A 24,912-nucleotide genomic window follows, 5' to 3' on the forward strand; every position below is an offset into this window, starting at 1 on the left:
ACCCCTCCCCCCCATTCCNCGCCGCCTCGCCCACCGCCTGGAGCGCGCGCGACTAGGCTAGTGCGCACGCGCAGACCGCGCGAGGCGGTTGGAAGGCACTTGCCGGAGCTGCGGCAGGCGACAGACTGCCAGCCTGGGGGCGGGGGCTGACGTGGTTCGAGACCTCTGTAACCCCAGAACCCCTGACCCCAGCCCCTATGCTGTCGCCCGTTCCCTGCCCCGGGTTACGCGCTTCCCCTTAAAAGCTGGGGCCAAGCAAAGGAACGACAGGCGTTGCAGCCAATGGTGTCGCTCACGGTGAACCTGGTAGCCAATCAAAAGGCGCAGCTGCGAAGGAACGGGTGGGAACCACGCCTGATTCCAGGTGACTCCTAGCAGGGAGGGGAGAGTGTCTCCGTCAGCTGATAGGGTCCTGTGCCTCGGGCGAGTTACCGGGGGACGAAGCTGCGGCAGCGCCCGGGCAGTGGCCAGCCGCGGAATACTTGTGTGCTGCAGCCAAGAAGAAGGGTGATGGAGGGGCGTCAAGAGGCTGGGAAGGAGAGCAAGGTAAAGAAAGGATGCAAACCCCCTCCCAACCTCCACCTCACTCCATGATAACCAGTGAAGCCCAATCAGGGAGTGGGGCGTGTGTGCGTGTGTTGGCGCGCACTCGTGAGCTAGAGAGACCTGAACGAGGGGGAAGGGGGTGGGGCGCCTCTGTGGCACCTGCATGGGGACTGATGAGGATGCCAAAGAAGGCAGGGTTCACCTTTGCGCTGACAGATGGAAAGAGACCTGTCACTGCTTCTTCTCCCCTCCCCAGGACCAACTCATGATTCCGGCTTAATAGGGAAGAAGAGGAAGGAGGGATGTTAGGGATTGAGAAGAGGATGGAGTACCCCTCTCCTTTGCCAAGGGAGGAGGAATCCAGTTCACTAATTGCTTCGCTTGTGTACCTGTGTTCATATAATCATACGATCATTAATTCTTCACTCTTTCCTCTTGATTTCATTCAACAAATACTTATTGAGTATCATTGGGCTCACAGAGGTGCACACGTTTGAGAATTGGAGGCATGTGCATAGTGGGCTGTGGCTGAGGATAAGGATGGAGTCGCTGTGGTCCACCCTTGAAGTCCCATCTCCCTCAAGCAGTCACCAAACAATACAGGTTAGAGCAGAGATACTAAGGCAGCAGGAGGGAAACAGGAGACTTAGGGGCTCATTGTACGAATGAGCCAGATTGTGTGGGGGGGGCGGTTGCAGTTGGACAAAGGGGAAGGCTGCCCTGGGGATGTCAGAGAAGCCAAGTGAGGAGTGGGGTTCAAGTGGAGTTTGGAGAGGTGAGAGGGGCTGAGAGACACAAAGTATAGAGCAGAAAATATGTGTTTCAGTGTTTATGTTCATATTCATGGCTAAATCAGTTAATATATGTAAAATGCTTAGATCAGTACCTAGCATAAAGGAAGCTCAAGTGTAAGTGTTAGCTATTATGTTGTTGTTGTTACTGTTATGATATGGGATGTATACTGGGCTATCAAACTGATGGGTCCATCCCCAAACTTTGTAGGTGCCAGACTCTCTGAAAGTCCCGTATTAGATCCTGTCCTCTAGAGTAAGCATTGCCTTCTCTAAGATTCTCCTTTAAATAGAAAGAAATGAGAAGAATACTAAATGAAGATGTAAATAAAAATATAATAGGATAGAAAATGAAATACTATAAAAATTCTTGACTAATCTAGGGCCGCCTAGGTGGCTCAGTCGTTGGGCATCTGCCTTCGGCTCAGGGCGTGATCCCGGGATTCTGGGATCGAGCCCCACATCAGGCTCCTCTGCTGGGAGCCTGCTTCTTCCTCTCCCACTCCCCCTGCTTGTGTTCCCTCTCTCGCTGGCTGTCTCTCTCTCTGTCAAAGAAATTTAAAAAAAATTTTTTTTAAATTCTTGACTAATCTATGAGAAGGCAAGGAAAAAAGAATAAAGCAACAACAACAACAACAAAAAAAGATGAGAAGAAGAAGAAAAAAACAAAAAGCAAGATGGTAGGTTTATAGCTTATGTCGGTAATTACAGTAAATATAAATAGACCAAACACTCCAATTAAAAACATATTCAGGGGGCACCTGGCTGGCTCAGTTGGTAGAACATGCAACTCTTGATCTCAGGTTGAGACTTTGAGTCCCACCTTGAGTGTAAGGTTACTTAAAAAAAAATTGATACTGGATTTTTTTTCAGATTGGATTTTTTTTAAAAAGTAGGCTTCATGCCCAGTGTGGAGCCCAGCATGGGGCTTGAACTCACAACTCCAGATCAAGACCTGAGCTGAGACCAAGATTCTGACACCTAACCAACTGAGCCACCCAGGCACCCCTCAGATTGGGTTTTTAAAAGATAACTATATGCTGTCAAACAACACACATTTTAGGGGCACCCGGATGGCTCAGTCAGTTAACCATCCAATTCTTGATTTTAGCTCTGGTCATGATCTCAGAGATCGTGGGATGGAGCCCCTCACTGCCCTCCATGCTCAACAGGGAGTCTGCTTGAGATTCTCTCTCCTCTCCCTCTGCAACCACCCCCCCCACACACACGTATACTCTCTCTAAAATAAATAAATAAATCCTCCCCTTTTTTTAAAGAGACATACCTTAACTGTAAGGACACAAAAAGAATGCTAACCAAAAGAATGCTGTCATGGCTATACTAATTTCAGACAAAGTAGACTATAAGACAAGAAATATTATTAGAAATACAGAGGGACATTTTATAATAAAGTCAATTCAACAGGAAGATAAAATAGTCCTAAATTTATATGCAACAAATAGCATCATTTCAAAATATGCAAAGTAAAAGAGTACAGAATTAAAAGGAGAAATAGACAAACTTACAATTAGAGGTTTAAAACAACTCTCTCAGCAGTTAGAACAAGCGGACCAAAAAAAAAAATCAGTAAGGATTTTGAAGATTTAAAATACCATGATTAGGGGGGCCTGGGTGGCTCCATCAGTTAAGCTTCTGCCTTTGGCTCCGGTCATGATCCCAGGGTCCTGGGATCAAGTCCTACATCAGGCTCCATGCTCAGCAGGGAGCCTGCTTCTCCCTCTCCCTCTGCCTACCGCTCTGCCTACTTGTGCTCTCTCTCTCTGTCAAATAAATAAATAAAATCATAAAACACCATGATTATTCACCATGATCTGATTGGTTTAATTAGAGCTCTGTTCCCAAAAACTGCAGGAAACACATTCTTTTCAAGTGCACTTGAAATATTTACCAAAATACATTATATGTTGGGCTATAATGCAAGTATCAAGTTTTGAAACATTGAAATCATAGAATGAGGTCTCTGTCAGTAGAATTAACAGGGAATCAAAACAAAAAGATAACTAGATTTCAAAATATTTGGGAAGTAAGCAACCTGCTTCTAAGCAATTCATAGGTCAAAGAAGAAATTAGAATGAAAATTAGAAAAAATTTTAAAGAAGCGATTTTGAAAATATGATATATCAAAACTGGAGATGCAGCTAAAAAAGGGTCCGGGGGAAAATTACACCTCCAAATGCATGTTTTAGAAAAAGAAAAAGGTTGAAAAAGTCAATGATTTACATTTCTGTTTTGTTTTGTTTTTTAAAGATTTTGTTTATCTGTCAAAGAGAGAGCACAAGAAGGGGGAGTGGCAGGCAGAGGGAGAAGCAGGCTTCCAGCTGAGCAAGGAGCCCAATGTGGGACTTGATTCCAGGACCCTGGGATCATGACCTGAGCAGAAGGCAGACGCTTAACCGACAGCCATCCAGGCATCCCAATGATCTACATTTCAGTCTCAGGAAACTAGAAAAAGAAGAACAATTTAAATCCCAAGAAAGTAAATGGAAGGAAACAATAAAGAGCAGAAATCAATTAATAGAAGATAAATATACAAATATAGAAATTCAATAATGCCAAAAATAGTTTTTTGAAAATACAAAAAAATTGATAAACGTCTAGCAAGACTGATAAAAGACAGCGAGCAAGAGGGAGACTGAGAGTGAGGAAGGGAGAAAATATTAATTACCAATATCAGGAATGATAAAGTGCACATTGATAGAGATGTTTCAGGCATTAAAAAGATAATAAGAGGGGCGCCTGGGTGGCTCTGTCAGTTAAGCCTTTGGCTCAGGTCGTGATCCCAGGGTGCTGAGATTGAGCCCTGCATCAGGCTCCCTGTTCAGTGGGGATTCTGCTTCTCCATCAGCCTCTGCCCCTCCCCCTGCTCATGCTCTCTCTCTCTCTCTCTCTCTCAAATAAAAAGTACAATATTAATAAATAAATAAAATAAAAATAAGAGTATTTAAGAACAAGCTTATGCCAACAAGTGAGAGAATTGAAACAAAATGGACAAACTACTTGAAAAATGCAACTTACCAAACCTGAAACAAGAAGTAGAAAATCTCAATAGTCCTATGTCTATTATAGGAAATAAATCCATAATTAAAAACTTTTCCAAAAATACCTCTCTAAGCAATATAATTTCACATGTGAATTCTTCGAAGCATTAAAGGAAAGCTAATACCATTCTCATATAAATTATTCCAAAACAGAAATAGAAGGTACAATTCCAACTTATCTTAGGAGGACAATATAACCTTGATACAAAAACCTGTCACAAGGAGATGGATGATGGTGATAGTTGCACACTGTGAATATACTTAATATCAATAAACTATGCACTTTAAAATGGCTAAAATGGTAAATTTTGTGTTATGCATATTTTACTACAAAAATCCTATCAAAAACGTTAAAAGAAAGGAAAAGTACAGGTTAATCTCTCTTGTGAACATAATGGAAAAATCACAAACAAAATATTATCAAGTCGAATAAGCAATATATAAAAAGATAATACTTCAGGGCATCTGGGTAGCTCAGCTGGTTAAGCGTTCAACTCTTGATTTCGGCTCAGGTCATGATCTCAGGGTTGTGGGATTGAGCCCTGCATTGGGCTCCACACTCAGCGCAAAGTCTGTTTGTCCCTCTCCCTCTGCCCCCCAATCACTCGCTTGTATGCTCTCTCTCTCTCTCAAATAAATAAATAAAATCTTAAAAAAAAACTAAAAAACTAAAAAACAATACTTCATGATGAAGGCCTTATTCCAGGAATACAGGGTGGTTCAATATTTGAAAATCAATCAATGAAATTCGAGACATTACAGAGTAACAGGAAAACCCATTTGATATCTCAAAGGGAGGAAACACTGATAAAAATCAACACTCTTACCAAACTAGTCATAGAAGGGAGTCTCATTAATCTGATTCAGGATTAATCGTCTTCAGGATTACATTTTAAATGCATTCCCTCTGAAATCAGGAACCAGTCAAGGATTTCCTTTTTCACCATGTCACCATTTCTGCATTGTACTAGAGGTTCTAGCAAGTGCAATAAGGCAAGAATAAGAAATAAAAGGTATAAAGGTTGGAAAGGAAAAACAAACTGTCATTAATTTATATTATAGGATTGTATGTGGAGGGAATCCAAAATAATCTACAAGCCCTATTAAAAGTAATAAGTAAATATAGCAAGGTTCTTGGACACAAAGTAAATATATAAAAAGCAATTGTGTGTTTCTACATACTAGCAACGAATAACTAGGGAATGAAATTTTAAAAGATATTTCAAATAGCAACAACAATAAAAAAATCATAAAATACCTAGGAATAAATCTAACAAAGATGTGCAAAACCTTTACAGAGAACACTACAAAACATTACTGAGAAACGTTAAAGAAGAGCTGAATAATTGGAAAGATATTTCATGTTGATGGGTTGGAAGATTCAAAATTGTAAAAATGTCTATCCTTCCCAAATTGATCTACAGATTCAATTTAATCTCAATCAAAATCCCAACAAGTTTTTTCGGTGTAAATTAACAAGATGAGTCTACAATTTATACAGAAATGCAAAGATCTATAATAGCCAAAATGATTTTGAAAAAGAACAAACTTGTTAATTCTATCTGATTTCAAGTTTATCAATTACTGTAATCAAGACAGTGTGATATATCAAAAGTACAGACATACGGATCACTGGAACGGAATAGATAGTTGGAACTGATAACACTGAAGTCAATTTATTTTCTACCAAGATGTGCACCAAAGCAAATCCATACTCAAAAGATAGTCTTTTTTTTTAAAACAAATAGTGCTAAAATGACGGGCTATTATATGGAAAAATGAGTCATAACCTATACCTCACACCGTATACAAAATGAAGTGAAGGTGGTTCATAGACCTAAATATAAAAGCTTGAACTATTAATTTCTAGAAGAAAAAAATTGGAGAATATCTCCATGACCTGGGGGTAGGAAAAATTTTCTTCGGGAGTGTACAAAAACCTTAATCATAAAAGAAAAGACTGACATATTGGAGCTTGTAAAATTATAAGTCATTAAGAGAGTGAAAAGGCAACCCAAAGAGTAGGAGATATTGGCAACACATATAACTGACAAGGGACTTGTCTCCAGGGTGTATAGAGAGTCCCTACAAATCAATAAGAAAAAGGGGATCTGATTTTTAAAAGAGGAGGGGGGGGAAAGACTTGAATAGGCACTTCACAAAAGATCTCCAAATGGGCAATGGACACATAAAATGGGGTTCAACATCATTCCTCACCAGGGAATACAAATTAAAGCCGCAATACGCGAACACCATACCCCCACCAGTACGGCTGACACAAAAAAGGACTGACAATTCTAAGTACTGGCAAGGGTGAGGTGCAGCTGGAATTTTCATACAGTGCTGGCAGGAGTATAAATTTGTACAATCACCATGAAAAACTGGCAGTATCTACGAAAACACTTAAACACATGCCTTCCCTATAAAAGACATATGCAAGAATGTTCACGGCAGCTTTATTCATAATAGGCTAGTCTTGAAATAATCTAAATGACTACCAACAGTAGAAGAGATACATAAACCATGATTTGTTCAAATGGAATACTACATAGCAATGAACGAGAATTACTTCTGCACTCAACAACATAGATGGATCTCACTAAGGACCATGGACACGAGAGTGTATATCCTGTGTGATTGCACTCACCTAAGTTTTAAGTCCAGGTAAAAATAACCTGTGGTAATAGAAGTCAGAATAGTTGCCCATGGTGTGTGCAAACGTGTGCCAAAGCCTGGGAAAGGAGAGAGTGAGGGGATGTGAGGGGTGGGCAGGTGCCAGTTTATACATTGGTGAGCAATTCTTGGTACAGTGGCTTCTTCCCTTCACTTGGCACAGTGGTATAGACAGAGTGGGTGTTTGATAACTGTGTGTTGAAAAGCTCAATGCAAGAATGAACTCGTAGTTTGGTGCCTCAAGGATCTTTTCACTTAGAAAAAGACACGTGCTTTGCCCACAAGCCAATGCCTCTTGGCACTAAAAGCAGTGAGCGGAATAGTCTCAGGAACCGCCCAAAAGGGGTGAGAACTTCTTATGTAGCTTGCTAGAGGCCCGATGGAAGGGTGCCTGAAGTAACCAGCTGGGGAGGAGGTGAGCTGGTAGCTGAGACAGTCCTTGGGGTTTGGAATTTGAGAAACTGGGTTCAAATCTGGCTCTGCCACTTTGCAGCTGTGTGACTTTGGACAACTTATGTCACCTCTCCGGTGGTCTCCGTTTCCATATCTATAAAGTGGGGAGAAGTCGGCCTGCTTCTGAGGATGAAGTGTGGGAAAGAGTTGTGTAATTGTAAAACCCTGAGCAGTGACTTATGAGGATCCCTCTAGGGGTGGCCGGTGAGCCCAGGGCATTGGGGAAGCAATGCTGCTGCGGTGGGCTTTGCGAGAGGACCTGGTGAGGATGTGGTAAGGGGCTGTGGGCAGTGGTGTCAGAGACCTCCCCTCCCCGGCAGCCCTCCTCCTTATCGGTGGACCTGCAGGGAGACAGCTCCTTACAGGTGGAGATCTCTGATGCAGTGAGCGAGCGGGACAAGGTGAAATTCACCGTTCAGACCAAGGTGAGGCTGCCAGTGGGGTGAGAGGGCCATTCAGACGGCTGCTTGAGGAGCCTGCTTCCCCCAGCCTCGCTTGCCTGGAGGTGGGGGGCAGACGCCAACATAGACTTTGGGCCCTGTTCCTCAACCTGGCTGTCCCTGCCCCCTGCCTCTCCAAGAAAGCAAGCGTCTTGTCTAGTCTCCAGTTGTCTTTTGCCTCCGGTCCCACATCCTAAACATCCCCTGTCCATCATCCTGATGGAAATCATGGACATCTGAGCCACCAAGGCCCACCTTGGGCCTCGCCTGGGATGTGGGATTGGGGAAGTCCAAAAGTGGGTGCCCAGGATGCTTGTTGGGTACAGGGTTTGGGAGGGGAGGAGAGACACCTCAGACAGACTTCCCTGCTTCCAGAGCTGCCTCCCTCACTTTGCCCAGACGGAGTTCTCAGTCGTGCGACAGCATGAGGAGTTCATCTGGCTACATGACGCTTATGTGGAAAATGAGGAGTACGCCGGCCTCATCGTGAGGAAGGGCTGGGCGGGCTGGGGCCGTGAGGGGCCTGGGTGCTTGGGTGGGGTGGAAGACTGGGTGACACTTCTGGGTGTGGGTGATGCCCTTCTCAGCAATGAGGGACTGGCCAGCTCTGTCCCCCCTTTGAGCAGATCCCTCCAGCCCCCCCAAGGCCAGACTTTGAGGCTTCAAGGGAAAAGCTGCAGAAGTTGGGTGAGGGGGACAGCTCCATCACGCGGGAAGAGTTTGCCAAAATGAAGCAGGAGCTGGAAGCGTGAGTGCTATTTCCTTTCCTTGTCTGTGATGAAGCTCCAGCACCCCCGCCCCCGTCCTGAGAGTCCCAGGATTTCATCAGCTGTGGCTAGTTGGAGACCCTGACTTCTGACCCCAGAGCTTCTGAAGGGGAAGGGAGCAGGATAAGCAGAGCCAAGGAGGGCTCTTGAGCTGCCTGCTGTTTTCTGCAGGGAGTACCTGGCTATCTTTAAGAAGACAGTTGCAATGCATGAGGTCTTTCTGCAGCGCCTGGCAGCCCACCCTACCCTGCGTCGAGACCACAACTTCTTCGTCTTTTTGGAATACGGCCAGGATGTAAGCTGGGCCAGAGCACACCCTTGGGTCACTCTTGGGGGTGGGGGTAGGGCACTAGGCGGGCTCAAGCCTCTGCCTCATCAGCTCGAAGAGTGACATGAGCCTGGGCTGGGAGGTGCGAATGCCCACCCAACACCATACTCTCCCCATGTGTGCTTCAGCTGAGTGTCCGAGGAAAGAACAGGAAGGAGCTTCTTGGGGGATTTCTGAGGAATATTGTAAAGTCTGCTGATGAAGCCCTCATCACCAGCATGTCAGGGCTCAAGGTGACCCCTGGGACCCCTCTGTGGATTCAACCCAGGGCCTCAAGTCCAAAGCCAACAATAAGACCCAAGGTCGCTGTGGGAGGGAAACCACTGGTGGGGCATGGCCTAGAGAGAAATTGTGCTGCCCCTACCTGTCCGTGGCTGCCATGTCCCTGCTCACTCAAGTGTAAGAGGCTCTTGTCTGGCTCCCTTAGGAGGTGGATGACTTCTTTGAGCATGAGAGGACCTTCCTACTGGAATACCACAGCCGCATCCGGGACGCCTGCCTGCGGGCAGACCGTGTCATGCACTCCCACAAGTGTACGCAGGGCCCAAGGGACCCTGGGTTCCCTGCCCCTTCCCCAGCATTCCTACTCCCTGCAGGGAGAAGAACGCAGGAAATGCTGTCTCTCTCCATGACACAAACACCAGGGGTGGGGCTTGATGTGCAGACCAAGGGGGTCTGATGGAGGGCTCTTCCCCAACAGGCCTGGCAGACGATTATATCCCTATCTCTGCTGCACTGAATAGTCTGGGAACACAGGAAGTCAACCAGCTAAAGACGTGAGGACTCCCTCTCACCCCTCCTGCCCCCGCTCTCTCTATGCCTGTAATACCGTGTCTGCCCACGAGGGATCATGTGGAAATGTACTAGCAGCTGTAGGTGGGAGGTGAAGTTCCTGCTGGGATTTGGGAGAGAGGGAGATTTTCCCACTCCAGGGCATTAGGGAGGGCAGCGCTAAGGGCAGGGAGGCTTCAAGCAACACCCTCTCAAGACTCCTGCCCTAACTCTTCCCCACTGCCCCTAGGAGTTTCCTCAAATTGGCAGAGCTCTTTGAACGACTAAGGGTGAGTCCTGCCTTCTGTATTGGAAGGGCACCCAATCAATGATCCTTTGCAGAAAGTCTCCTCCCGAAAGAGGAGAAAGCTCCAGGATCATTTTGGGACGTTTGGTGATAACTTGGGCCCAGTGATACCCTGGACTCACCCTCAGTTAAACCCTAGTTTAATGAGATGGAGGGAGGAAAGGGATCCAGTCTCAAGTGTGAGTGTGTGTGCAGTGATGGGGGCAGGGGTGGGAACCAGGCCTGGCAAGCCATTTACAAGGATGTGCCACGTGCCGCTGGCAGGCTGCACCGCATTGCCAACATCCTGCCCCAGACACACACTTCTTGAACTCTTCTCCAAGAGTCACTGCAGTGTGCCAATCTTTCTAAAATGTCTTCTGGATCACATCTCTTCTCTGCTCAAGGACCTTCAGTGACCCTGCCCCTCCCAGAAACTCCCCAAAACACAAAGCCCAAAGTCCTTAGCTTGCATTTTAGGTCTTTTGGGATCCAGGAACTGCCATCCAAGCGCTCCCACTGATCCCATGCTTCCCTGAACGCATACAAGGCTTGCACACCGGCAGAGCCTTTGGCTGTTTTCAGATTCCCACTCAACCCCCAAGATCCAGACCAGATGCCACTCCTCTGTGGTTTTCCTTGGCCTGCTCCCCTTCACATCAGGGCTTGACCTAGAGTGGTTATCGAGTGACTCTGCTGGATATTGAGACAAGCAGCAGCATCGCAGCCCTTAGCTGCTCCTCTGCAAGCTCCCTCCCCAGCCTCCAAACTTCTTGACTCAGAAGCTGGAGGGCCGAGTGGCATCTGATGAGGACCTCAAGCTGTCAGACATGCTGAGATACTACATGCGAGACTCACAGGCAGCTAAGGTGAGATATGGCCCCAGAGCAAACCTCAGGGCTGGAAGACAACAGGACTGGAGCAACAGGGGAGGGCAGGCGGACAAGGTCATGGGGCAACAGTGATCCTGTGCCCTGCCGGCCCCAGGACCTGCTGTACCGGCGGCTTCGAGCACTGGCTGACTATGAGAACGCCAACAAGGCCCTGGACAAGGCACGCACTAGGAACCGGGAGGTGCGGACTGCCGAGAGCCACCAGCAACTGTGCTGCCAACGCTTCGAACGCCTCTCCGACTCAGCCAAGCAGGGTAAGCCCCAAGGCCCCAGAGCCTGTGCCACTGGGCTGCCTACCCTGCCAGGGTCCCCATTTCTCCTCCCTCCCCTCTCCAGAGCTCATGGATTTCAAGTCTCGCCGGGTCTCCTCCTTCCGCAAGAACCTCATAGAGTTGGCAGAGCTGGAGCTTAAACACGCCAAGGTGAGCCCTCCATCCTCACTGTGCCCTCTTCCTGCCTCCCTGCCATCCACTCCCAGATCTCTAGGTTCTTACCAAGTCCTGGCAAGATGTGTTGGTGGGAAGTGGTCTGACAGCCCTGAGCAGCCCCCAGTGACTTTCAGGGTCGTTTCATCTTGGACCAGGACCCTTCCCTTCCATTAGGAGCCCTCAATAAATGGCAGCTATTATTGCTGAGGACAGGAATGCAAGAGGGAGGGGGACATGAGTTATAGGTGTAGGAAGAACAGCACCTTTTATTGGGGAGAATGGCAGTGGATGGGGGACATCAAAGACCTCTCTCCTATGCAGGCCAGCACCCTGCTTCTCCGGAACACCCTTGTCGCCCTCAAAGGGGAGCCTTAGAGCAGCCAGAGCCTACTTCAGAGCCCTTAGTAACAAAAGTCCCCCAGATTTCCCACCCCAAGATACCACCTCCCCCACGACAGCAGCCACCAGCCATGCCCCATGATCTCGACCAGGGCAAGCCCAAGCCCCACTCCTACCCAAAAGTGCCAGGTCCTGCAAGAGGAAGCTAGGGCATCATGGGTGCCATTCTTGGCCACAGGTAAGAACCCCAACCTAGGGGAGGCTAGGAGCCTGGACCTTCCTCCTCTCCTGGAGATTGGGGAGCAGCCCCCACCCACCCTCTGTCTCCCCTACCCCTGAAGTTCATTTGTCCCTAGCCTGTTCACAAATAAAGCCTGCTTTTTGTAACAAGGAGGCCTGCTCGTCCTTACTTCCCACAGCTAGGGCCCACCAGGCACACCTTAACTAGGGCACTACAGACACCAGACCCTGGACATCCCCCCTGCAGTGTCAAAAGTAATTACTCTTCTTGCTTCCCAGAGAGATACTGGCAAGCTCCAAAAACTAAGGAACCAGCTTTAACAACAGGCTTCCCCCCTCCCCCAGTTCAGTTGTGTGGGGAGTGGTAATAAATCCTGCATTCACACCCTTAGGCTAAGATTTCTAGGATACCTTTACTCCTAGGCAGGTGAAAACGCAAAGTACAGATTGGAGAGCCTAAGCAATGCTGGCAAAAGGCTTGGAGCTCCCGCCAACACCCTCTTGGTTAAACACAGGGAGGTGGAACCTAGACACTTGGGTCTGAAGTCCTGGGCTCCACCTGGCTTGGCCCCACCCTGGACTCGTCACATCTGCAGAAGGCCAAAGGCTCAACTTGGCTTCTGACTCACGGCAGCCACTGGACCCAGCCCTCAAGGATGAGTCAGCCATCCATGAAAGAAGGCAGAGGAAAACCAGAGAGAACCTTGAAGACAGAACAGCTCGAGAGGCACTCTGTAACTTGCAATCTCACAGCCCACACTTGGCAGGCCTGGGCACAGGGTTGGAGAATAGGCCTCACTGCCCGGCTGCCCACCTGATTAAGAGGTTACAGGATTAAGACTTCAGGCACAAAGCCCCTTCTGCCCAAAGGGCTCTTGCAGCAGACACACCCTGGTTCAGCTAACTCTATAACAGTCAGTTTGGACCCAACTGTGGTACCACCTATGAGGGACAGCTGTCAGAGGGAGGCTCAGCCAGTCGCTGGGGCCAAATGAAAGGGGTGGATAGAGGCTGGGTGTAGAGAAGAGATGCTGTTCATTATCTCAGCATACCTTCCCCTACAAGGTCCCTTGGGCCCCAACCCTGAAACAAACATCCCATTAGTGAGGACTTTTTATTGTTGTGTGTGTGGTTTTTTTTTTTTTTTTTAATTGAAGGTCCCTACTGGTCCTGCTTCCATGGGTGGCCAAGACCAAGGGAAAAGGGGAGGGGAACCAGGCGGCGCAAGAAGGGGTCATCTCCACAACATTCCATTTATACACAGAACTAAACAGACAAGCACAGAGTCACTATTGTGGTTAGAAGTTGGCAGCATGGGAAAAGGGAGGAACAGGTGGGAAACTGGGGTGTCGTTAAAAAAAATACAGGCCCCCCCCAAACTGGGGTGCCTGGGGGGAACTTGGTCTGCTTCAACCCAAGAGGAATCAGAAGATCAAAAGCGGTTTGGGAACGCCAGAACCGTCAGGAATGGAGGGAGGAGGAAGGTCCAGGGGGTGAGGGGGGCTGTTTGGCAACTGGGGTGAAGGGATTGCCCTCCCCCTGCTGGGATCCCCCCAGCCCCTCCGGTCTGGCAGGAAGGGGGCAGCCTGCAACCCCCATGGGCAGGGTCTGGGGCTGCCAGATGCTCCAGGCAGGGGGCTGGAGGGGGCTCACAAAGGCTTGCCCTCCAGGGAGATGACGGCACTGCCCCCCAGTTTCTCTGCCAGGGTGCAGCGGTCCTTGACCTCCTCGTAGCAGTTTGCTTGTAATTCATGCTTGATTCCTGTGAGGAAGAAGGGGAGCGTCTGTGAGCAGGATGCACTGGGGGAGGGGAAGCTGGGGTTGGGAAGGAGCCAATCAGAACAGATGGAAGGAACAAGGTTACCTTCCAGCAGACAGGGAAGAGGAGGGGGAAGGTATCTCATATACCATGCCCTTCACCCCACCCTGCAGCCAAAGCCTGAGTGAAAAGGGACATGGCACCAACGCGGGCCCTTACCCGTCAGCTTTTTCTTGATGGCATCCTTGGAGCTGGCATAAATCATTTTGCTCTTAAGGGGTGCAGACTCAGGTGCCCTGGAGACAAACGACAGTCAGAATACACAACAAAGTTCCCTCTCCAAGTCTGCAAGTGCCCTCAAGTGAGAGATGACTTCAAGAAACCCTTGAGCTGGTCCCCAGCACTCAAGCTTTATCAGGTTCCCCACTGGCAAGTGTTTTCTTACAATACACTCCCCCCAAACACACACCTCCGGGTTAACTGGGAACCACAAAGGTTTCTATCCTGAAAAGGAAGGGTGAGGCTGAGCTAGGGCAGGTAACAGGCAGAAGTGTCTGTAGGGGAGCTCACCAGAAGATAAACACCAGGTCCTCCTTCTTACTCTCCTTGGTCTCATAGGTTGCGTCGTAGAGGGCATAGCGGCAGTCCTTGTCTGGCAGCATCTTGACAAAGGTGGCGTAGGGGTCATCTACAGTCTGGCCCACATCACCTACCAGGATCTCCTTGCCCTCCTCCAGGATGATATTCTTCTTATCCTCGCTCAGGCAGAAAAGTACCGCCTTCTTGCGCTTCTTCACCTCCTCTGGTGTTGAGGACTTGCGCACCTTCATGTCATTGAACACTTTGATGACGCCGTCAGAGACTGCCACGCCGGAGGCCTAGGGGACGAGCCACATATACTTCATAAAAGAAAGACTGTGGGACTCCCCCTGAAGTCCCTCCTTTGCAATCTTAAGAGATCCATCTTGGATGCCAACAAGTCCTCAACCAAGAGATCATTAATCCCCTCCCCAAGCCAAGTGTCACTACTTTCCCACCAACACCACCGTGCAAGGACCAAATGAGACACACAACCCCAGGATGGCAGTCATAGAAAAAACCTCTAATCATCTAACAACATCACTTCTCCTCACCCAACATCTTACAGACAAGAAACTGAGGACCTATAAGCAGCAGAACCTTGCTTTGATAAGACGCCAGAAGTAAAAGAATCCACAGGCTACTGACTCACAATACTCCCATCTCAGCTTTTGCATAATAGCGCTGACTCAAAACTTCACAGATGGGAAAGGGAGACCCAGGCACCCAGGTTATAGCCACCTCTTCTGGAAAGAGAACCAGGACCCCACAATGGTAGACAGGACACCAACGAGTTTAACAGTTCTCGTTAAGTCCATCAGAACTACTCAGTGCAACTGTTCACAAACCATCCTCTTCTCTGCTGGGGTCTTCTTCAACCAGGGCAAGAAACACAATCCCTAATTAAAGCCCTAGCCCACTGACTCCCCGTTCCCTCCGCAAAAAATGTAGGACCCAAAGATCGGTCACAAAAGTTAGCACGTCGAACCCAAACACCCACGGTCCTCGAGAGCTCTTTAAACGTCTATTCTGGGTCGTGTCGGCGGTACACCGTAGCCAGGAGGGGGGCTGCTGTCCACAGTGAAATCTGCCGCGCCCCCCGCTCCCGGAACTGCAGAGGAAGCCGGCCACGTGACTCAGCCGCTTCCGGAGTAGGCGGGGAAAAGCGCTCGCCCGCGCGGGGCCCGGGAGAGAAAGCAGTACCCAGAGGCAGTAGCACCCCCAGGGCCTCAACCCCGAGGAATCACCTTTACCGACCGGCGTATCAGCCCCCTCTGCTGCCGGCCGGAGCCTGGACAAGTTACACAACCTTCAGCTCTCGTAGCCCTGGGGCCGAACACAGGGGGCGGGGTGGTTTCCGGGCGGTGCCCGCCTGGGTCACTTCCCTAAACTCGGCTCCACCCTCAGGCCCCATCCGGGAAAGCCGAAGGCCCCGCTTGTCCAGGGCTTCGGGCCCAGCGGCGGGGCCTGAGCGTGTGCGCACGCGCCAGCCGACAGTGCCGTTCCAGCCTTCGCCGGATGTACAGAACAGAGAACCCAGATCGCTTTGTGGGCTCCCTCGCAGAGCCGTGATCTCCGTGGTGCAAACTCGCGGCTCCAGGTCGCGCGGTGCAAGCCCCTAATCCCCAGCGCCAGTACCCGGACCCTCCGCCCCCGCATCCCCGTTGGCCCTCGGCCCTCCGCCCCCGCCCCTCCCAGGCGCAGACATCCCTGCCACCTGCTCTCTACAGACCCGCCAGCCGAGGGAGGGTGACGCGGAGACAGGAACAGCCCTTGGGTGGGGCGCGCGCGCCGAGACCGCTCGCGCGCTTTTCTTTCGCCGCCCCCGGGCCGGATTCGGATGCCGCGTGCTCCCGTCGAACGCGCGTCCCCGTGAACCGACTTGCCTCAGCGCGCGCCACCGGCTGCTCCGCGAGGGGCGGGCGCGCGCGCCACGGACCCCTCCCCCACAGCCGGTGTCCGAGCGGGCGCAGCAGCGCGGTGGGGGAGGGGAAGGGAGTCCAGGGGGCGCGCGAGCGACGGCCGAGCCAGCCCTCCCCAGCATTCGCGGGCGCGCACGCGCGTCCCAACGCCGCCCGCCCCTCAGCCCGAGACCCTTATCCTGCCCGGGGCGCTGGGGGAGGGGGTGCCGACGTCGCTCCCCCGTTCCCTCCCCCGCGCGCAGAGAACCGACTCGCAGCCGCCTTCCCTCTGTCGCCATGGCCTGCTACTCACCATGTTTCCGGAAGCGAAAGGGAGATAGCAAGGAGAATCAGAAAGGATGAGAGCGGCTGCAGCTGCTGCCGGGATCCGACTGAACGCGGCCTCTCCCGGCCCCTTCCGTTTAGTATGAGCCGCACAATGAGGGGCGGGGCGGGCTTCCGGCGCTCCACCCACGGGCTGACGGGAAATGAAGTCCAAGGGTTTTGCGCTGTCCTCGGGCTCACTGGGTAACAGAGTCTTTTTCGCCCGCCGGCCTCCCAGTGCCACATTACATGCTGGGAAACGTAGTCCGAGACAGCCAAGAGGGACTGGGCTATGGCACGGAGAGCGCGCCCATTGGTCGAATTTTCCAGGAAACGCTCAGCTGAGCAAAGGGCCCCCGTGCTAGGTAATGTGACCTGAAAATGAGCCCTCGACCTCGCTGCTCTTCACCCGCGGTAAAACTGTTTCCTAAGATCCATCTTGGAAGGTTCTGGTCTGATAATTTTGAGTTTAGTATTTTGCTTTTCTGAATTGAAGCAACTATTATTGGCCTGGAATCCAGTCCTAGATAGAGCATGGAGAATCGCCAAGTGTAAAGAGTCTTCAACCCGATAAACAAGTCATTGAGCACGCTTCATATGCAAATCCACTCGTCTCCTGAGAAAAGGCCATATACAACTTCAATAAAATTAGAGTAAGAGAAAAACACAAGAGAAAGGCTACAAGAAAGTCTTTGAAAATAGAGCTTTGTTCTTGTTTTAAAGATGTCTGGCAAATTCACGAAACAATAAAGGGAGAAGGGCAGGGGTTTGTGCAATCCAGATTGTGTGCCTTTCACTAGACACAGTGAAAAAAAGACATGGATATTAAACCAGATTTAATCACGTTCTCGAGTGGATAGCCAGGCATACGGTGAACTTAAAACTCGGAAAAATTAAGACACAGCCCTGTTATCCTAAGTTTCAAAAAAAGAAACGGATGGGGACTACGGGAAGTTTTTGTTGGCCTCGAACGACGACCAAGGCCTTAGGCTCTGCCGAAAGACAATGCAGAGTCGCAAACAAGGGAACTGGGGGTATTGATCCCATCAGCGGAATAAAGAGCGTAAATGAAGAGCTGGAAGCCTGGTCTTCAAGACCCAGAGTGTGGCACCTCGCAGGGCATGCCGGGGATTGTAGTCAGGGACGTCCCGCTGCACCGCCCTCCACCCGAGTTCCCGGGAGCCCCAGGTCGAGGTCGCTGCTCGACCCCCAGCCCGGTAAGCGACCCTGCCAGAAAAGGACACTGGCTCCACTTTTTTCAAGTCTCGTAGTTTCCAAGAGTAAAGGGGGGGGGGGACTTCGAAGTTACCCTGGAGACACGCTCCCGCCCGCCCCTAGCCACGGGATGCCCTAGATGTCCTTATTAGGACAAGAGACTAGAGGGGGTGGGGCCAACCCGAACGCCCGAAGGAGGCTCCTTATAAGGCAGCCTCGGGAGGGAGGCGGGAGTTCGGAGCTGGCTGGGGGCGGTGGGGGGGCCGGGTACGCGGCTGGGCGGAGTCTGGAGGGGCGGGCCTGGAGCTGCGGTGCCCTCCTCTCCGCTCCTCGAAGGCCCCAGCTCCTCGCGACTTCCGTAAAACAGCTGTGGGAGAACGTAACTCCCCGACGAAATCCTCGAGCCGAACTCAGCTGTAGGTGTCCTTCAACCTGGGACCCTTTTGAATAAGGGTAAACCTAAGCCTCCTTGAGGGTCTCCCCCTCTAATGAGTTACAAAAACGACTATGTGTTCTCCCTTTCGACCTCCGTCCGGACTCTTACCTCCATTCAGCTCCCCTTAATCTAACCACGCGCCCATCTCAGACCCCTCCTCTCGCCCTGAGGCCCGGCACCTCCTATTTGTCCCCCTTCTACTCGTTCTCCGTTCCCCTCTGTCCTCCAAGCTTTGGCCTTCCCTGAATGTCCTCGACTTCGCGCCCCTCCCCCACTGCTGGATCTCCACACCCCGCTCCCCCACCCCAGCTCGGGATCACCTTTTCTTCGGAGGGTCCTTTAGCTCCTCCTACATTACCTTTATATCTTCATCCCCTATACCCCTTTCTAGATGTCCCTCCTACAAATATACCTGCACTCATTTTTTCTCCACCCTCCACTCCCAGCCTTTGGGCTTTTCAGACACCCAGTCTCTCCAGCATCCTCAGCAAAGGTGAGACTGAAACTGACAGCCTCAGGTTCCTCGGCGTTAAGCACCACCCCCAGCCAGCCCTCCCAGCCACACGGGGGCGCTGTCGGCCTTCCTGTCCCGCACAAAGAGAACCCCGCTCTCGAATCTGGGATAGGAGGAAGGGGCGGGTCAAGGCTCTGGGGGTCTGGGTGGGGCCGGTCCAAAAGGCTGGTTTGGGCCGGGAGGGGCGAGGGGGTGAAAGGCCGTAGAGAAAGTACTGGGCATCAACCACTTAGAATAGTGCAGGGGCGGGGAGGGCAGCTGGAGGCTGTTCTCTAGTTAGTACCCCGCGTGGGGCCACGTGATTGGAGAGGTCCCGCCCTCAGGCTTCCGAGCCAGGTGTTCGAATCCCGTCTCCAGAACTGGCGGCTTCCCAGTCGGGTCGGCGCGAGGCGCCAGAGGACCCGCCCTGAGGCTCATGGCAGCGCCGGTCCGCCTGGGCCGGAAACGCCCGCTGCCCGTTTGCCCCAACCCGCTCTTCGTACGCTGGCTAACCGAATGGCGGGACGAGGCAGCCAGTAGGGGGCGCCGCACGCAATTCGTGTTTCAGAAGGTGGGTCCCAGCTTGCGGCGGACAGGTGCGGGCGGAGCCAGACAACGAGGCCCGCCCTGACCCAGTACGGTACCCGTGCCCCTCCAGGCGCTGCGCTCCCTCCGGCGGTACCCACTGCCTCTGCGCAGCGGCAAGGAAGCTAAGATCCTACAGCACTTCGGAGACAGGCTCTGCCGTATGCTGGATCAGCGGCTGCAGCAGCACAAAACATCAGGCGGTGAGCGCTGGAGTCAGGGTCGGTGGTCCCCTGAGCCTCCCCGAGGCGCAGCTTCCGTAACCACCTGGGATACCTTAGCTTCAGTCTCCCCACTCACGTCCAAGTTGCTGTTTGACCTCAGGCTAGTGGCTGACTTGCAGAACCTCACCCCTACCACATGAGCTGGCAGCGTCCCACACCTTCCCGCCTGCTGGATTCCGTGGCGTTGACTCTCTTCTCCCGCAGGTGACCATGCCCCGAGTTCACCATCTGGAGAGAAGAGTCCAGCCCGGGAAGCGCCCCTTGCCAGAGTCCAGGACTCTTCCATGCCAGTGAGAAGTGGGGGAGGGGAGTTAAAAGGAAAGTGGGAGCACTAGGAGTAAGGTTTTCTGGCTTGGGGGACTTGGCAGGCCTGGGTCTAGATCTGCCATCAGTGATGCCTGGCCTTGGGCAAATGAATTACTCTGGTAGTTAGTTTTCTTCTCTGTAGATGGAGATATTGAATGATAATAGGTGAGCGTTCCATGATCAGGCTATTTAGGGGGCCAAGCCCAGTAAGTCCTGAGGATGGCTATTATTGGCTTTTCTTGCCTTACCACCTCTGTTCTGCAAGGGATGGTAGAACTGAGGCTGGGCCAGGCAGATTACACCCCTCACCCCACTCCCACCCCCACAACCATCCCACTATCTCATCCCGCTTTACAGGTCATCCCGTCAGCTGACCCATTTTCCAGACTGGGAAACTGAGAGGCGGCTGAGGGACTTGTTCAGAGCCATGTAGCTTGCTGAGACAGAACCCGACCCTCAGCCCTGCCAGGGATTCAGTTCACGATGGCTGATTGGTTTCCATATTCAAAGCCTCGGTGTATCTTTCAGATTCCAGGCCAGCCCAAAGCAGGAAGCTCAGGCAGCTACTGGCCTGCGCGGCACTCGGGCGCACGTGCGGTGCTGCTACTGCTCTACAGGGAGCACCTGGTGAGCTCTTGGCCGTCCTGGGAGTCAGGAGCACCCAGGCAGTGGGGCCTGAGGCTCCTGGAGGAGGCCGGCCCCAGCACTGAACCTACCTTGGTTACATTTCTGCCTTGGTTACAGAATCCTAGTGGCCACAACTTCCTAACCAAGGAGGAGTTGCTGCAGAGGTGTGCCCAGAAAGCTCCCAGGGTGAGCCCTGAGGTGGGAAAGGACGGAGCCGAATGGCTGTGGATCAGATCCTAAGCCCACCAGAGACTTCTCTTCTTGGGAGCAAGCAGTGGTTTGGGGCCCAGGGAATTGGACTTGGGGTGGCACCGGGAGCTTTCTAAGGGTTTCCTCCCCTATGGACAGGTGGCCCCCGGGAGTACTCGGCCCTGGCCAGCCCTCCGGTCCCTCCTCCACAGGAACCTGGTTCTCAGGACACATCGGCCAGCCAGGTGGGGTCAACTACAGGGGGAGGCAAGAGGTGTGGGGGGGGGAAGAAAGTGCATGATGTGAGGGGGGCCCTACAGTCACCCAGCAAATTGCAGGCCTCGTGCTGTTGACATGGGTGTGGGAAGGGAGGCCTTACTCCCAAGAGCCCACACTGTCGGAGTACCAAGAGGATCTGAGAGACCAAGTAGTAGGTAGTGGGGAGGAGAGGGTCCACAGATCACTGGAAGAGCAGAACAGCTTTGCTGAGGACACAGCATTTGGACACGTCTTAGAATTGAGCGGGGAGAGATGCAGGAGCAACAGTCCAGAGAGGAGGGAAAGGTGCTCTGAGATGTGCTTGTTGCAGACGGAGAAACGTCCCTGGGCAGGTCCAAAGGAGGCTGATCTGAGGAACGAGAACACAGCCTGGGGGTGACTTGTTTGTGCAGGGGTCGCCAAGGCTGGTGAGACCCGCCGAGCTGGGGGCAGGCAGGAGAGCCTGCCAGGTGTGAGTGAAAAAGGGAGATCTGTGTTCATCCACCAGGTACTCCCTGACTCCGGAGGGCCTGGAGCTGGCCCAGAAGCTTGCTGAGTCAGAGGGCCTGAGCTCACTGAATGTGGACATCGGGCCAGAGGAGCCCCCTGGAGAGGAGCCAGAAGTGCCAGGAGCAGCATCTGCTGAGCTGTGAGGAGGAGGGGGGAGGGGAACAACAGGGGAGCAAGAGGGGTCCCAGAAATGAGGCCAAACATCTATAGCTGAGCTGCCCCACCCACTGTGGTTTGCCGGGGGTGAGGGACTGCCTGGCACTTGTGTTCTGGCCTCAGACACACCAATACCCCCCCGCCCCTGTAGTGGCGCCAGCGAAGGGAGTGCCCAGGAGCCACCACTGGAGCTCAGGCCTGGAGAGTACAGGGTGCTGTTGTGTGTGGACATTGGTGAAGCCAAGGGGTAAGTTGGCGGGGGGGAAGCAAAGGAGAGGATGCTGGGGTGGTGGCAAGGGGCCTGCCCTGATCTGGGCCTCCTGTCTCACAACTCCAGGGCGGGGCACAGGCCAGGGCTGCTCCTTGAGCTCCAGCGGCTGCATGTGACCCACACGGTGCGCAAACTGCATGTCGGGGACTTCGTGTGGGTGGCTCAGGAGACTAGGCCCAGGGACCCAGGTGAGGGGTATGGGCACAAGGGCGGCTATCAGAGGCTGGGCCTGGTTGGGGGGGGATGCAAGCCAATAGAACCTTTCTTGGCCTCCTGGCAGCAAGACCTGGGGAGCTCGTCCTGGACCATGTCGTGGAGCGCAAGCGGCTGGACGACCTCTGTAGCAGCATCATAGATGGCCGCTTCCACGAGCAGAAGGTTCCTAGACTGGCCTCGCCGTGCTCCCCGTTCCCTGTCTGCTCTAGGGCCCCTCTGCAGCCCAGAGGTGTCTGGGGCACTTTGGGCTGGCCTCAAGGCAGAGCTCCCATAGCCACATCCCCATGAGAGCTGCCCCCGGGCAGCCCCCAGATCAGAGCCCTCGGGCCCCTGCAGGTGCCCAGTAGGCGCGCAGGGTGACTGGGCTGGGTTGAGGAGCATGTTCCAGACTCCTTGAGCAGCCAGGCCCTGCAGTCCGGGCTAAACAAGACCCAGACTTCAGTCTAGGCACTGGCTTCTGGGCTGACCGCATAGTCAGAGACCACGTGTAGGCCAAGAGAGGTTTGAAGAGCGGACATCTTTCAGAAATGGTGGAAGGCTTTTCCGGCCAACTGGTGACAGCGTGAGCAAGGGGGAGGCCCTCTGAGACAGGCAGAGAAGCGAGGGAGGACCCGTGACGATTTTGAGGGTGACATGACAGACAGCTGGCACCTGCCCCTCTGTCTCCCCAGTTCCGGCTGAAGCGCTGCGGCCTGGGCCACCGCGTGTACCTGGTGGAGGAGCACGGCTCAGCGGACCGCCTCAGCCTTCCTGAGAGCACGCTGCTGCAGGCTGTCACCAACACTCAGGTGAGCCAGGGGGGCCAGGCCAGCCTGGCAGGGACCCCGCGGTCCGCGGCTCCGGCCAGGAGTCCCCTTCCTCGCTTGGGTGGGTTCCTCTTCCCCAGGTCATCGATGGCTTCTTCGTGAAGCGCACAGCGGACATTAAGGAGTCGGCTGCCTACCTGGCCCTCTTGACACGGGGCCTGCAGAGACTCTGCCAGGTAAGCAGGTGCGCGTGACCCTGGGCCCTGTGCTCCCCGGGGAAGTGGAGTGAGCCAGATCCCTGTTCTTCAGGCTGGCCCACGGAGGCCTAGGATTGGGCAAGGACTGGCTGGGCGTGGTCCCCTAGAGCTCTGTCCTGGCCTCAGTTCCCTCTTTCCTCAGGGCCATACCCTCCGCAGTCGCCCCTGGGGAGCCTCAGGTGACCCTGAATCAAGGCCAGGGTCCTCCCCAAATCCTCTCTGCTCACTCCTCACCTTCAACGACTTCAACGCAGGGGCCATCAAGAACAAGGTACTGCCTCCACCCAGTCTTCCTCATGGCGCCCGCCCCGGCCCCCTCCTGACCAGCCCTCCCCCATCCCAGGCGCAGTCCGTGAGGGAGGTGTTCGCTCGGCAGCTGATGCAGGTGCGCGGAGTGAGTGGGGAGAAGGCAGCAGCCATCATGGACCAGTATAGCACCCCTGCCAGGTAGGCCCCCCCAGAGCTCCTCGGGGGCCCTCTGCCCCTGCCCTACCTGCGTGGAATTGAGCTCTAGCCATGCTTTTGTGGAGAGGTCCGGCTCTGCGAGGGCTGGACATACCCAGAGATGGACGGACCCGACTGCGCTGACGGAGGTCCAGTGGTAAGGCAGACAGAGCCAGCTAGGACCAGACGGGATCTCAGCCACTAGGGGAGCCCACAGGAGGGAGGGAGACCTTCCACCTGGTGTGGCAGAGAAGGCTTCCGGAGGAGGGGGTTGGGCCAGGAAGACAGGGCCAAGAATGGCCATACCTGGAGAACATTTGTAGCCGCATGAAGGGAGAGCGAGCTGGATGGAATAGGGCCTTGAATGCTGGGCTCAGGGAGTGCAGCAGCGGTCCCGAGTCCTCTACCCCTCGCTGGCCCCTTCTGCTTGTCTCCCATGATGGTGGCCTAGCCACCCAGAGTGGGCCAGCTGTCCTTCTGTTGTCAAGCTTTAGCAACTCAAACACCCCAACCCACCCCCCAGCCTACTGGCCGCCTATGACGCCTGTGCCACCCCCAAGGAACAGGAGATGCTGCTGAGCACCGTCAAGTGTGGCCAACTGCAGAGGTGACGGGAAGGAAAAGAGCCCAGAGGGAGTGGCTGGGACGGGGGTGCTCCGTCCCACGCCTGACGCTCACCTGCCTCTCTCTTTGTGCAGGAATCTGGGGCCCGCTCTGAGCAAGACCTTGTCCCAGCTCTACTGCTGCTCCGGCCCCCTGACCTGAGCTTCACCGTGAGGATGACTCTCCCCCCCCCCGCCCACCTTCACAGTCTAGCCAGCGTTTTACTCTGAATCTGTTGGGCTACAATAAAAATAAAAGTATTTGCAGCTTTATGTATTATGGAGATGATGCCAGGCCCCAGCGGCCTTGTGAAGTATCCAGACGGGAACTGGGGAGACCGGCAGGTCCAGTGGTTTTTAAACTGAGCTCCTTGGGACCCTGGGGTTCCCCGGGGAAGCATCGAGCCCACCAGGGAGATGGCATCAATGAGGCGTTGCAACCTTGAATCTAGTTTATGTCATCAGAGTTCCCTGATGAAATAACATTTCCTTCGATAACAGGTTCTATATTTTGGAAAAGAAATGTGTGGAAAGCACTCATAGTCTAATTGCCTCATTTTATGGATTGGAAAACTGAGGCCCAGGAAGCTGCTAGGGTTTAGCCAAATTGATAGTTTGAGGCCAAGTGGGGACTGAAACCCAAGGCCTCCATGGTTACAGTGGGGCTTCCCAGGTCCCCTGTAAACCAGTCAAACCCCAGTTCCTGGGCTGGGTCCTGGAGTCTGTAACCTTATTACCTCCTTCCTTTTCAGAGTGATTCTGATGTGCGTGGTACGTGGACCAATCCGTGCCTTGGGGAT

General features: G+C 52.9%; 3 protein-coding genes across 5 annotated transcripts; 2 read left to right on the top strand and 1 right to left on the bottom strand.

The window, feature by feature from the left end:
* Positions 1-218: 218 nt before the first annotated feature.
* Positions 219-12,098, top strand: SNX32 (sorting nexin 32). The gene is made up of 13 exons (XM_002916633.4): positions 219-546; positions 7,843-7,947; positions 8,338-8,448; positions 8,589-8,710; positions 8,901-9,024; positions 9,186-9,290; positions 9,485-9,590; positions 9,758-9,833; positions 10,079-10,118; positions 10,897-10,983; positions 11,102-11,261; positions 11,344-11,429; positions 11,757-12,098. Exons 1-13 carry the CDS (start codon positions 511-513, stop codon positions 11,808-11,810), a joined length of 1,212 nt encoding a protein of 403 aa, XP_002916679.1. The 5' UTR covers positions 219-510; the 3' UTR covers positions 11,811-12,098.
* Positions 12,099-13,114: 1,016 nt separating this feature from the next.
* Positions 13,115-16,721, bottom strand: CFL1 (cofilin 1). The gene is made up of 4 exons (XM_002916631.4): positions 16,567-16,721; positions 14,344-14,651; positions 13,993-14,069; positions 13,115-13,776 (listed from the first exon to the last, which is right to left on the bottom strand). The coding sequence occupies exons 1-4, from the start codon at positions 16,567-16,569 to the stop codon at positions 13,664-13,666; spliced, it is 501 nt and encodes a 166-aa protein (XP_002916677.1). The 5' UTR covers positions 16,570-16,721; the 3' UTR covers positions 13,115-13,663.
* A 970-nt stretch (positions 16,722-17,691) lies between these two features.
* MUS81 (MUS81 structure-specific endonuclease subunit) lies at positions 17,692-24,385 on the top strand. 3 transcript variants are annotated; one of them, XM_002916630.4, is made up of 17 exons: positions 17,692-17,794; positions 19,100-19,292; positions 19,380-19,509; positions 19,735-19,820; positions 20,365-20,463; positions 20,581-20,649; positions 20,812-20,897; positions 21,419-21,559; positions 21,728-21,823; positions 21,914-22,035; positions 22,128-22,225; positions 22,735-22,851; positions 22,950-23,045; positions 23,209-23,337; positions 23,410-23,513; positions 24,034-24,117; positions 24,209-24,385. In XM_002916630.4, the coding sequence occupies exons 2-17, from the start codon at positions 19,158-19,160 to the stop codon at positions 24,273-24,275; spliced, it is 1,659 nt and encodes a 552-aa protein (XP_002916676.1). In that variant the 5' UTR covers positions 17,692-17,794; positions 19,100-19,157; the 3' UTR covers positions 24,276-24,385. The 3 variants fall into 3 exon arrangements, with proteins under 3 accessions (XP_002916676.1, XP_034500847.1, XP_034500845.1); XM_034644956.1 differs by lacking the exon at positions 17,692-17,794 and adding an exon at positions 18,129-18,208; XM_034644954.1 differs by lacking the exon at positions 17,692-17,794 and adding an exon at positions 18,620-18,721.
* The last annotated feature ends 527 nt before the right edge of the window (positions 24,386-24,912 follow it).

The sequence above is a fragment of the Ailuropoda melanoleuca genome, chromosome 16 (assembly GCF_002007445.2).
Source record: "Ailuropoda melanoleuca isolate Jingjing chromosome 16, ASM200744v2, whole genome shotgun sequence".
NCBI lineage: Eukaryota > Metazoa > Chordata > Mammalia > Carnivora > Ursidae > Ailuropoda > Ailuropoda melanoleuca.